This window comes from Micropterus salmoides, unplaced genomic scaffold (assembly GCF_014851395.1).
Source record: "Micropterus salmoides isolate LMB-PRFRI ecotype aquatic unplaced genomic scaffold, ASM1485139v1 Ms_hic_scaffold_3, whole genome shotgun sequence".
NCBI lineage: Eukaryota > Metazoa > Chordata > Actinopteri > Centrarchiformes > Centrarchidae > Micropterus > Micropterus salmoides.
Window position 1 is genome coordinate 27,847,538 of NW_024042261.1, and position 13,138 is coordinate 27,860,675.

At 40.4% G+C, this 13,138-nt stretch overlaps 1 protein-coding gene across 9 annotated transcripts in view; it reads right to left on the minus strand.

Moving 5' to 3' along the window:
* Positions 1-13,138, minus strand: part of cadm1b (cell adhesion molecule 1b) — a 146,226-nt gene that overhangs the window by 78,789 nt on the left and 54,299 nt on the right. The window contains exon 1 of one of the 9 annotated variants that reach the window (XM_038692592.1): positions 5,422-5,688. The exons of 7 other annotated variants lie outside the window; for them this stretch is intronic. In XM_038692592.1, the coding sequence (XP_038548520.1) occupies positions 5,422-5,440 (19 nt within the window). In that variant the 5' untranslated portion in view covers positions 5,441-5,688. Of the gene's footprint in view, positions 1-5,421; positions 5,689-13,138 lie in introns of those variants that run through there. One more of the 9 variants, XM_038692593.1, reaches the window with a different exon arrangement.

Below are 13,138 nucleotides of genomic sequence, written 5' to 3' on the forward strand. Positions count from 1 at the left end.
CCAGTGAGAAGCACATGCTCTCACACACATGCACTATGAAATAAAGAAAGAGAAGACTTGGTGAAACCACAAAATCAATACCAAATTTGAGAGGTCAACTAAGCAGTGAACTCAACCCTGATATTTAAATGTCTTTTCCCTGAGAATAAACCGAAACTTCACATGACAGGCCAGGTCCAAACTGACAGGTTGAGCAATGCTTGAGGCACTCCTGCCACAGAAATGCAGTTTAATACTTGCTTTTTGCTCCAGCACCAAGATATTTTCCCCCACTGGCTTTCTAATTCAATGTATGACCTCTCGCCGGAGAGTTTTAAAAGTCTTCAGGCAAAGATCCAGCAGCTTTAAGTCTGGCCAATGACAGATGAGCCGCAGAGGCAGGAGCAAGACAGCTTGCCCTGGGAGAAACCACGGAGCTTTGGTCAGCCTGCAGGGGTGAACTTCTACTGCAGTGAGGGGAAAGAACAAGCTCCTGTAATGTTATTTTTGTATTCCACAATATGGCGCTGTCCTTTGAAAACCAACCAGCAACCACAGCATGCATCATGTGCAACTAAACAGTAGGAGATCATTATGATACAAGCAACACTGGAATCAATCCCCTGCGAGAGAAGAAGTCACCTGCGCAAGAAATGTGCATGCAAATACAGTATGTGCCTTGTTCTGCAATTGGATGGTTTAAATTTAACTGGATGATCAGCACAGATCACAGTCTACAGAATCAGTGATTAATGACACCAAACGGAGACAATGAGAGAACAAAAAGAAGACAAGTCATGTTACCCTCTGGTGTTACTAATTGCTACTATAGTTGTTTTTTTTAGAGTTGTTGGAATGAGGCAAAGCTCATTTAATAATTGGATACGCAAGCAAGAAAGTGAATAATAGATCTTAAGGAGTAAAAGGGCTGTTTTGCATGTGAGGGGAAGCTGCTATTTTGCATATTGTAACTGGTACACTTGTATGCTGGTCATTTCCTTTCACTGATGAATGAGCTTTTATGTTTCTATGATGTATGACATGCACAAGGACACCTGTTTCTTGATTAAAAGACCACAATAATTTTGCTTTAATCTCTGTTAAAAGGATCGCCTTATGTTTCTTGTTAACAGTTCATGCCCGTCTCTTTCTATTCGTAAATGTGTCACTACATGTTGTATGAATTTATCGTAGAAGACACAAAAGACAGATGAGAATATATGTACTTGTGCTGACAGGGCTTTCAACAGTAAAAGCACCGACTATTTAAAGCTAATTAACTTAAACTATTTTTGCTGCACTTCCATTGTCTGTTATTTATTAATGTTGCCAGTAGAATTAGCATTCCCTTGTCTGCTAACTGTTCCACTTTGACTCGTGCACACAGTAGGTCTTTGCAAAGCATCCTCTTGTCCCCATTGTAGTCCAGTGCTGGAGGGAGCCTGCCCTCCAGTTACGCCATTATCAGACAGCTGATAAAATGTTAACAAAGAAGACATTAGAAAGCAAACGGAGACAGCTGGTGCAATCTTAGCAGAGCAGCGCAGCAGTGGAGATGTCAGACAGTCATTCTGAGTCGCTGCCAAAAGCCACAATATGGTCACTAAAATTGCACTGCATGGACAATTTGCTTCTCTGTACAAGAAAAAAAAAGGCTCTTGAAGACTTAGTAGAGCATAAGAAGAGTTCTTTTCAATGTCCTTTGTATGTATCTACCTTTTGAAAAATATCTTTACCTTAGCTTTCTATCACGAGGCTCACGAAATCAAAAAAATAAAACAACCCTCTATTCTTTAAAACAGCTGTGTGGATATTTTTTCATTTTTTCTTTGTTGCTTTTTTTAAACACCAGCTCTTGTGAAATACACTTGTAATCACCTTGAAATGCACCTGTGATCCAAGTGTTTGAGGTCCCACTCTAACATCCAACTTAAAAAGAAACTGTTGTTTAGAGGCACTAAACACAACTGGAGCTTTCCTTGAATATGGAGTATGATCATCACTTCTGTGTTGTTCTTTGCTTGAGGAGGGAGTATCTAAATAACAGCCTTTAGCAAGTGTTTAAAGGGGCACTTTGTGGTACATGTGTGAAATTCGGACACACAGTGTCCACATGTATTGTGTCTCTCAAGGGCTCTATAAACTCCCCACAGCTTTGTGTTAAATGCATCATCTGGCATGAAGCAGAGATCTTGTACAACTGCAGCCTCTAGCCTTTGCGTGATTCAGCTCCGGGGGTTAGACGATTCAACAGAGGAAGTAAAAGAAGACAACAGAGAAATCTTGTTTGGTACCACGTGGCTGAAGATAACATAGCTCAAAGTCACTTGATGTAATGGATCATGTGGACAAAAATGACCTTTATGATATAATGCCATGGTTGAAATCAGGTATTAAAGTAAACTTAATTACTGACCTCTAAGGGCCTGTGCCAAAAGGTTATAAAAGCTTGATCAATTGTGAATGACTCTCTTGGTCCTGTTGTTTGCTTCACTGAGTTTATCTCTGAGCCAGCAGGACCACTTTCTGGCCTAGCCTGCAGCAGTCAGCAGCGAGTATCAGCAGGGCAGACTGCACATTTTTCATAATTGTCTGAATTCAAGCACACAAAAATAGTACCTACAGTGTTGTGCAGGTTTTTTGCTTTGAAGTAAACACACTGTGGGTGAATGCACCCAGCTCTGCTACTGGATAGAAGCAAGTCGGGCGGCGTCATGAAGTTCAGGATTGGATCTCTGAATCATGAATACTGGGACTGGGAGCTAGAGGGAAAAATGTCCAGCATAATTTGGTGTACAATGCTTGATCAAAAATGTAAATATGGTAACACTCAAAACAGACAAAGCACTGACAATAATAACATGGTTCATCAAAAAGCATGCATGCCAGTGTTTTAGCATTTTTGTGCAATTTTAGTGTTGGTGTGTTGAGGGGGAGATCTGTAATATCTTTTGTTGAATCATACGTGCCATTCATCAAAATCGGCTGACCTCTGGCCAGTGCCCTTAGCCACAGCCACAGAGTCTAGCTATGATGGATGCCTTATTAGAGTCCTTTATTAGTGTACTTTAGCCGGGAGATAAACTTTGTAATTAATGTCTCAGTTTGAGTATATCTCATTTATTTCAATCGAATAAAGGTGACTCTTCCAGCCGACCGGAGAACAATGGCCATCGGAGAAGACAGCACCTTGGCAGCCGAGCGGAGCCTAGGAATGCTGAATAACAATCCCGTCATCCATCATGGTATGTAGGGAGTCGGCAGGCTGTGTTTGTCCTGAGGAGAAGCTCCAAGGAGCAGTTCACAACCATGAGGGATTGCAAGACTGAAAACAGCCACTTTCCCCTCAGTCTGCTTCAAAGTATATTCTTTTAAAGAAAGCAAAATAGTAGGATTGTACTTTACCTTCCTTGGCAACGTGGACTTGAACTAGAATTAATTTTAGTGACCAGGGGTGCCATCATGTACTACTTACATGCTGCTGTAATCTACAGTTCAATATTACCCACGCATCATTAAAATCAGAGCTGATGAATGACATAATGATGAGAGCAGCCTGAGCTCTGCTCAGCTATGGTCTGTGATGATGGCAGTAGTAATTTTCCTGTTAGGCTGGCCCCTCCTGTTTACTTAACCTTACCGCAGTCCTCATTAACTCACCAACACCCGCAACTATGTTGGGTTGCCAAGGGCAAACACAATGGGCAGATGGAGCTGAGCTGAGACCATCACTTAACTGGGCAGAGGTCGCTGTGCTTTCCTGCTGGTTCCAAACTCGTCACTCTGAATCTTGAACATGTCGTTACATTATTCCTGCTGCCAACAATGCAACCAGCAATAACCAGTATTTCACAAGTTTTCCTTCTCATTTAAGGATAAGGCGAGGTGTAAATCAGCAGGGTCTTGAGGGAAAGGAATCTCACACTATTAAAGATACTCTTTTTCTAGAAATACCCTTCAGTTTAGCTCCAAGAGAGAGGACAAAATGCAAACCCTGCACTGGGGGTAATGGGATATGCAGTCATTCATTCTGCTGCTGGTTCATGCTCTCTGGCCAAATGACATCTTGGAACACAGCCACGCTTATACAGTAGCACCTCGTGAAATCACAGCTATTATTAATCCAGAGAAGGACAGCAGTCTGATTACATACAGCCATAAAGTCACAAAACACAGCACTGAAAATGTGTGCAATTAAATTTCTAGGAAATCCAATGCAGTCATAAAAACACATCTTAAAGCTGCAATCTGTTACTTTGCTCACATTCTACAACAGCAAAGATTAAAGAACAGCTGCCTGTCGAATTTTACAAAACTGTATTCTTTTTGGTGGAAAGCAATGAGTTATACATGCATCATTTACGGAGAATGTGAAGTTAGACGACATTATCATTGTCATCTGGGACCTGACAAACCTGGTCAATATTTATCAATAGCAGAGGATGGAGAGTGTTTCCAAGCACATTAAATACTGCTTGGCGGTTTCAGTGTTTCACCACAACAAATAACACTGGATTTCAGCTTTAATAATCACCCAGAATAACACATGCCAGGCTGGTAAATGTCAATACGAAGGTTAAGGTTCATACCACATAACTGGACTTTTGCTGCATTTCATACTACGCTCTCTCTCTCTCTCTCTATCATTCTCTCTCCCCCCTTGTTTACTGTCTGCTACCAAATAAAGGCAAACATGCCAAAACCCGGAGATAGAGCTGCAATAATACGTCTATTTATCAAATAGTCAGTGGGCAGAAAATTCAAAGTGAAATATTTTGATAAAAGATTAATTGGTTAAGTGTTTCCTGGTTCCAGGTTATGAAATGTGAAATGTGATTTTCTGCATATCTTTGTCTCATAAGTAACCTGAATATCTTTGGGTTTTGAACTGTTGGTCATACAAAGTGAAAAATTTGAAGACTGTGCTGTGGGCTGTGGGAAGTTGTGATGGACAATTTTTGCTATTCTTTGACATTTAACAAATAATTAAATATTTGAGAAAATATTCAGCAGATTAAACAATGAGAAAAATTATTAGTTTCAGCCTTAGTCAGAACCTGTACAAATAAAACCAAAACTATCTACATGTCTACTGTAGATACCGTAGAGGTACGTAAGTAAAGAAATGTGCTGTTTGTAATGGTTAACCAAATTTTACCAGTGTTGCTGATATGGTTTTAATTCTTAATTTGGTTGGCACCTCAGACCGACAAGCAATTTGAAAACATCAACACGGACTTGCGGCTATTTTCTGACATTATAAAGACAAAACAGTTAATTGATTAATTGAGAAAATTATCAACAAGTTTCCTACCTGGAAGGTCTCATAGGAAGGCCTTATGAAGACATGTCACACTGTTAAACTGTCAATAAAAATGCTGACAGAAAAAAATGACGTTTTCTTTTTATTCTACAGCTGCCTGCACAGTTTTAAGTACCTACCTCTGTGCTGGCCTCCCATCAGACCAGTTAAAGCAGATGGCCAGTAATGTCAGCAGTAGCAGGAACTTCCTCTCCTAAGCCCAACTTGGTCTCTGTCAGGTCCCTCTGGTTATTTGAAATGCTCAGGAAAGGTCACGTCTGCCATGTTAGAGTAAACAAGAGGCCAGTTATACCATCATGTTTTGTCTCTGTAACACCCTCAGCGGGACGCCCGCACTCTGTTTTGTTTAAGTGGGCCTGTCTCCAATCAGTTAAATCAACAGCGGCCATTTGGAACAGGAGCCCGAGTGACAGGTGTACTGTGGCACTGTCTGCTTTCCTTCTCCATGTTATCAGCTCCGAGGTTTGTGAATGGCAGGACTTGAGCCACTCTCCTGTCGATAGTGAAACAACCCACAGCCACACACAGGAAATCCATTAGCCCAGCGCTGCTGTTTGACATGTTCCGAGTGAACTGCGCTTATCCTGACACACTGAGGCTCTCCTGAATTATCATGCATACTGTAGCCTACCTTCAGTGTGAGGTGCCAACCAAATTGGGAAAACTATTAAGTCATCAGTAAAAGGTTTTGTTCAACCAAAAACCACATTGCCTCTCTTAGTGGTATCTGTACATGCAAGTAGTTTTGGCTGTGCTTATTTATACTAACGTTTGCCAACACTTTCACAGCAGAAAGTAAACAACAGTCCCCACTAAATAGGCTCCCAGTTTGTCATGGGTAAAGGCTGGTGACTTTCCTGCCATCTGGTGACCTTCTCAAAGCAACTAGAAGACATTTCAGTGGCAACCATTCAAAATAGCATCTCAGACTTTATTATTGGTTATATCTTTATGGTGTCCTTCAGCCACATTTAGGTCACTCCCTCCACCGTGTTATACAAATACAATTACGCACAGATTGCAATTCAACTGCTATTTCTCCGCTTGGCAAATTGCTATGAGGCCAGGAGAAATTGAAAAAGCTGGCAAGGTCTCAGGTACCTGACAGTGACTGTGACTATGATGAAGTATCCTCCTGTTACCACTGTTGACTTTGCCAAATATCAGAGATCTCCACAGTCTCCATTCCATGCTCTGCACCCGCCAGCTTTATAAACAGAGAGGAACCGGTGCCAATATTTCTATAAGTAGCACCAACAGACCAGCCTGTAGGATCATGCCTCTCCAAATATCGTGCTGAGAGGTTACTTCGTCTTCATGTTCTGTTTTGCTCCTCACTTGATTTTGAGATTTCGGGAGCAAATCTCTTCCAGGTCTCAGTGGCTTGGAGCACTGAGAGATTGGAAAGCTAACCTCTTCTCAGAAAAGTTGTGAATCCAAACAATTGGTGGCAACAGCCGGTGTTAAAAAACACAGAGAGGGTTCAAAAACACATAGCTTACATGAGTCACTATAAAACACAAAACATTTATCATCCAAATGTAATCATGCAGAATACATTGTTAAAGTGCAACTGTCCTTGCCTCCACATGTATTTGTGTATCTAAAAATTGGGTTTACTTTTATGACGACTGGGTGGGTTTGAGCCTGGAATTGGGCTACATGATGTCAAATCTGGTTAAACTGAGGCAGACATTGTTAGCTGTTGCTTTATACCATCTGTAATTTCAGAACTTTCTATGTTAATCTCTTACTGTGTGTTGTGATTCGATTCACAGAGTAACGGAGTGCTGAGGTTACAGGACTACTGCTGAGTTTTGACTGTCTGGTCATTTGACAACACAACTGGATTTGTGAAAGTGACGCTAGCTGGCTCCCCCGCCTTTCTGCAGAACAAGTGTATGAGTGTACGGGAGCTGCCAGTGAATCAGCAGATGATGAACTAACAAACAGTAAACAAAAAGAAATGTCATCATCAGAATCATTGATAACGCTAGCAAGATTTACCTCCTAAGGGAAAGCTCCATGGGGCCACAACCAAATTCAAACCATGTAAAAAACACAGAAATATGTTGTCAACATTCAATCGCTACTACTCCAGCTAAATCTTTCCTGAGCATACTACCAGATCAGCCATATATATGTATATATAAATAATTGATCATTATATCTCTAAAATGCTCATTCATTCAGTAGCCCCTATTCATAAGTAAAAACTATAAATTAACATCAGATTTGCGGCGAATATATTGAAGTAATAAGCTTGACACACTATATGAATAAACACACTCTATTAAAATTCAACCAATTTGATAATAATCTGCATAAAGCCTCCAAGTTCTTAAAAGAACTCCAGTACAGAGAGAGGAACAAAGAAATTAACACATTCTATAAACGCAGCAGTTTGGCAGTTCTGTCTGCAGAATCAGGTCCGGATTCTGTAGACAGAGAGAAACAAACATGCTTAGCTGTAAACACACCACAGGGCTAACGCTAATGTTGCTATGTGGCTGTGTTTTAATGTTTTAATGACTGGGTCCGTTTGTTTTGGAGAGGAAACTATCTCGGAGGTAATTCGGCTCCTGGTAGAACCCTGCCAGAACAACTCTCATCAGCTGTTAGCTGTAAACACTTGCAGGACTGAAGTTACGGTACGGCTGTATTAAAACTATAGCACAACATCACTGCGCTGTAATAATGTTATGCTTTATTAAATGTCACATCATTAACAAAATGGATATATAATGTCTCATTCTCCGGCGCTGGCAGTGACTCAAGCTGCCGAGTGAACGAAAGACTCTGTGAGTCTGAAAGACCATGTGAGTGGTGAACGAATAGTTTATTCCTGCTCCACAGTAGCCGAGCAGTCACGTGACAAATGGACGACTCAAACCTAGAGACCCACAGATGAGAGTCATGAATTAATAAAATGTGTTTCCTGTGCTGACGGAGCACATTTAGCTGCCGTGTGACGAGTGAACGTAAGAGTCCAAGACTATTGACACCTGCGTAAAAATGAACAAATCACTCCCTCAGACTTCTCATTCCTCCTGAGTCGTATATATTGAAACGTTCTTTGAACAATGCAACACTATTTTAAACAGACAGATGTCGTAAATCACCGATGGTACAGAACTGACTTTATGTGTGCTTGTGGAAATCGGATTAGGATATACAGGTCAGTCAATCAGTAGCACAATATGATAGATGATAAAGCGTCTGATAGAGTTTCTCTAAACAATGTCAGCCAACACTGTCACATAAGAATGATGCTCATTTCCAAAAATATAAAGAGCTGTTTTCTTGAAAAATGGGAAATTATGTAAAACAGCTGCAGTCAGAGGTTATATTTCTACATTACACAAAAAGTGACGAAAATTAACTTTCTGTTTGACTTTAATTTAGTTTAAATCATATTTTCAATCAAAGCAAAAAATGTCCTCATTTTACAGTATTTGTATACATGTACATCTTGGGAGTAAATACAGCACATCAAAACATAACGTTGTATATGCATGTCAAACACACATTCACACACTGAGCTCAGAGGAAGAGACAGGTTATGACAGAAGTAAAGTGGTTATCTGAGATAAGAAATGTCTATCCTTCAACCGAAAATCATATTTCTCACTCTACACTTTATCTGTGGGTAACACCTGTTGCAATAACAACAAGTCAAATGGATACAGAAACATGAGGGGTATTCACTTGCCAATATCCTTTTAGATCCAGGGCAGGAAAATGAAGCCACACTGTATATGGTATCCCATTTAAAATCACACTTTGATGTGCAAATTTGTGCAAAGTCACATGTTGACTGCAAACAGATTTCTCACTCTGTAAACACCTGTGCAGAACTAGTGCCTCCTTCAAATCCAGAACTACCACAGGTGGCAATTTAATCTAATCCCACAATCGCTGATTCTCAAATCTTAGCGTAAACATACTGCATTTATCTTACAAAGCAAGGGCAGAGAAAACCTGCAGGTCACTCAAGTGACTCCACGGTAATGTCCCCTTCAGTGCCCATCGATCACATCAAACCACTCCTTTAGCTTGGGGACATTTTGTGTTTTGACAAGCCTCACCAGACCGAGCACCCTGTGTTTAAGGCCAAAAGCCTATGTTTATGTGGCTGCTGGCAGACTGGGCCCTGAACTACATGTGGCGTGGAAACCTGATCCATTTATCTTCTGGATTGTGAAGATGCATCTGACCTTGCTGCCCTGAGGAAATGTTGATAAAGCTTTTCACCCCAGAATCACGGTTGACAGCATTAACTTTGCTCTGGAGCTTCTGTGTTACAGATCAGCTAACATGCGCAGCCCATTGAGTGCAGTGTGGGATGCTATTGTACAATATGTGGTGGCTAGAAACTGGATATTTGTCAGTTGTGTTTCCTGGCAACAAAATGATATGTTTTGAGAGAGTCCTTAAATGAACTACGTAACTGTTTAAATATTTAAAAGACATTAAAAACACTGTGTGGTGCTGCTGAATTGTAAAACTTTTATTTCTGTAAATTTGTGGTTACACTATCCTGTACAGTACCCTTCAGCTAAAGAGGATTACATCTTTAGCTGACAGTACATATATATCGAAATATATATGTACTGCTTGTGTTCAAATGGCATACCTGACAAAAAAAAGCCAACAAGATAAATTAGGTGAGCAATAGCAACTGTCAAGACTGTAGCTCCGTTTCCTAATTTCTCCCTGTGCTATCTTATTGAGGGACCAAGTGAATTGCACCTGTGCATCCAACTCTCACGTGTTTCAGCTCATGCCCATTAGCTCATACTGTGTGAGTCTCCCCAGTCACTTCTCATTGTCTCTGCTGGTCCATTCCTGGCATACTTGTGCCATACTCGTGATGCATTATTATTTCCGGCAGCAACATTTAAGGGTATGCTTCAAATGGACAAGTTCATACAAAGTGATGTCCAACCACGTCTAAAGGTAAAAATGTGTATACCTATTCCGAATGGCCGCTCTCGATGGCAGGGTGAAAAGCCTGCCATAACGTTGCACACTTTTGAACAGTCTCTCTCTCTCCTCAAAGGCATCATTGTGTTGCAAACACAAAAAAGCAACAGAAGTGCTTGCAAAGAAGAAGAATGAAAAAGGAGCATGAGAAAGAAGTTAAAATCATGCTTATTTTCTTCCCTCTGCACACCTGGCCAATCGTTGTGACAATTGCTGTGTGAAGTGGTTGTGCTGGTCAATTTGTATGTTTCAGGAATTTAAAAAACAATTGGCAGAAGCAGTGCCTCCTATTCTGACATCAGAAAGTTTATTTAATGTTTATTTTTAGAGACAAGTAGCATGAACTAATGTCAACTAACACAGCATTTATAGCCTAAGCTAGTTTGCAATGCACCTCCCTAGTTGAGCGAGGAACAGGTGACAGGTAACTGTTGAGGCAGCATTTCTCAAGTTTCTAGGGGAAATGGTCACTTGAGCTCAACTTGACTAGACCTCAGTCCCTATACAAATCCACTCCAACCCATCACTTTCTATTTCTGTTGAGGATGAGCGATAACCTATATATGAGAAACTCCAGCCTACTCCTATGTCCTACCGTTAGCTGTCCCAAGACGAGCTATGACAATGGCAAACGAGAGCTGCTTGGAGTGGAGACACTGCGTGGAGGAAGATGAAACATGGAGGGATCATAAAAGGATGCAGCATCCAGCATGCTTAATTGAATCCTTGTCAAGCCAGATAGATATTCTTCTTCTTCTTTGTGCAGTTTTCTTATCAGCCTGGGTCCCAGAATACTAAGCCTCTGTCTTGTCAGTTCTGCTTCATGGCCGACAACCTGACGTCACCCTTCCTGCCTCCTAACTGTGACAGCTGTCACACATAAAATATCATGTTCTTTGTGGGGAAAAAAACAAATTTGTAAACCTGACCCTGACAATAATCTTCACAACTGCCCATTCATTTATGTTTGATCTGGTTTGTAGTCCTCCAGGAGACTCACTTCAAATCTATGTCGCACATCTCTGTGGGGTTACCTGTCTGTCCCCTCCTGATCGGACAATAGATATCATTGAAACTGATTGATTCTCCAAATTGTATGTATACTATGCTAGTGTATCATTTGAAATGAACCAATGGGCAAACAAATGTGTAAAAATCATGCCTTAGGTTTTCCCTTTTTTTATCAAACTCTGCCTATTTCTGGTGAAGACAAAAGGGTCAGCCTTTCCATCAGTACACAAATTTGTCAATTACCGGTTCTCCATGTTTTGCCTCATCATCCGTGATTTAATCATTAACTTTGCTGCCACACTTCTTTAGGATTTATCCAACATACTGCCATCTGCAATAAGTCACACCCTCCATTATGTCTCACTGATGCTTCCACAGTTCAACAGAGACTGTCCTCCCAAGAAAAACAATAGCATTAGTCAAATGGACAAAGCAAAAAAAAAAGCTTACAGTTCACGTGACAAAGTGGCTCTTGTCAGTCGAGATGCAAAGGAGGAGGTAGTGCAGAGGGAGTCTGTCACGGAGGCTGGATAGGGCAACTACAAGTCGGACTTTGAAATTAGAGACTGCTGTTTGCTTTCCATTGCATACCGGCAGTCAATGTGGCTTCTTTTTAACCACAACCATGATTGTTCTCCAAACTTATAGACCAAGTGATTATTGTTTATAATTACAATGACAGAAGTAATTAGCATTAAAAAAGAAGTAACTTTAACCAAAATCATAGTGTTTTCCTAAGACTTTTTTTGTGCCAAATCAGAAAACTGGTGATTTGTAATGTTTTTGGAAGGCATAGACAAAGGATGTAATTCGATTAGTGACTAAATATTTAATGAATCTAAAACTATTTTGATAATCAATTCATCAGTTTGAGTAATTTTTTAAGAAAATAAAAGTTTCTGATTCCATATCTTAAATGTCTCTTGAATGTGAATATTTCCTGGTTTCTTTACTCCTCTATGACAGTAAACTGAATATTTTTTATGTTGTGGACAGAACCCGATGTCTCTTGGACTTTGGGAAACATTGATCGTAATTTTTCACAATTTTCTGACATTTCTGTCCAAACAACCAATCGATTAAATGAGAAAATAACTGACAGATTAATCTAAAATGAAAATAATCATTACTTGCAGCCCTCTACAACAACAGTAACAAGTGGTGTAAAAAAATCTATCTTTAGTGGTTGTGTATGTAATGTGCTTATCTTGCTGATGTTGTTTTCCGACTGTAAATACTTTTAATATGATCTTGATAAGTGAGGTCGTTAGTAGTGATTAAGATCTCCAGCAATCATCCCGGTGTTCTCTTGCTGTTTGGACTCTAGATGAGCTCAGTGGTTGAGCAGGGAGCAGGGAACCAACATTAGCACCATGCAGAGCAGCAACCCTCTGATTTACTGTTCCCAGGGCTGGTGATTGAGGAGAGCATTACGTCACAGCTGATAGATCAGAGAGTCGTACAGCAGAGTGGAGCTCCATCAACTGCTGCTGACAGTAGCGTTAGTGCTGACAACCAACGAAAATGGATTTATGAAAAAAACACAGATACTCTGTGCACTGACACAAAATAGTGAGAGAGCTTACATGCACACAAACACGCATTCATACACTGCAGGCACATAATTCTTGAGTGCAAAAACCCACATTCAATAAAAGACATGAAGACATTATTGCAGTAAAACGAGATCTGCACAACACAGTTGCTCAAATAAAATGCTAACTGGCAAAGTGAAAAACCTGAAGAAGCAAGAAGGACATGCAGGAACATTTAAAGCTGTCAATCCACAGTACGGTTGTGTTAGTTAATGTATTGGTTATTATTTATTTGTGCCCGGCA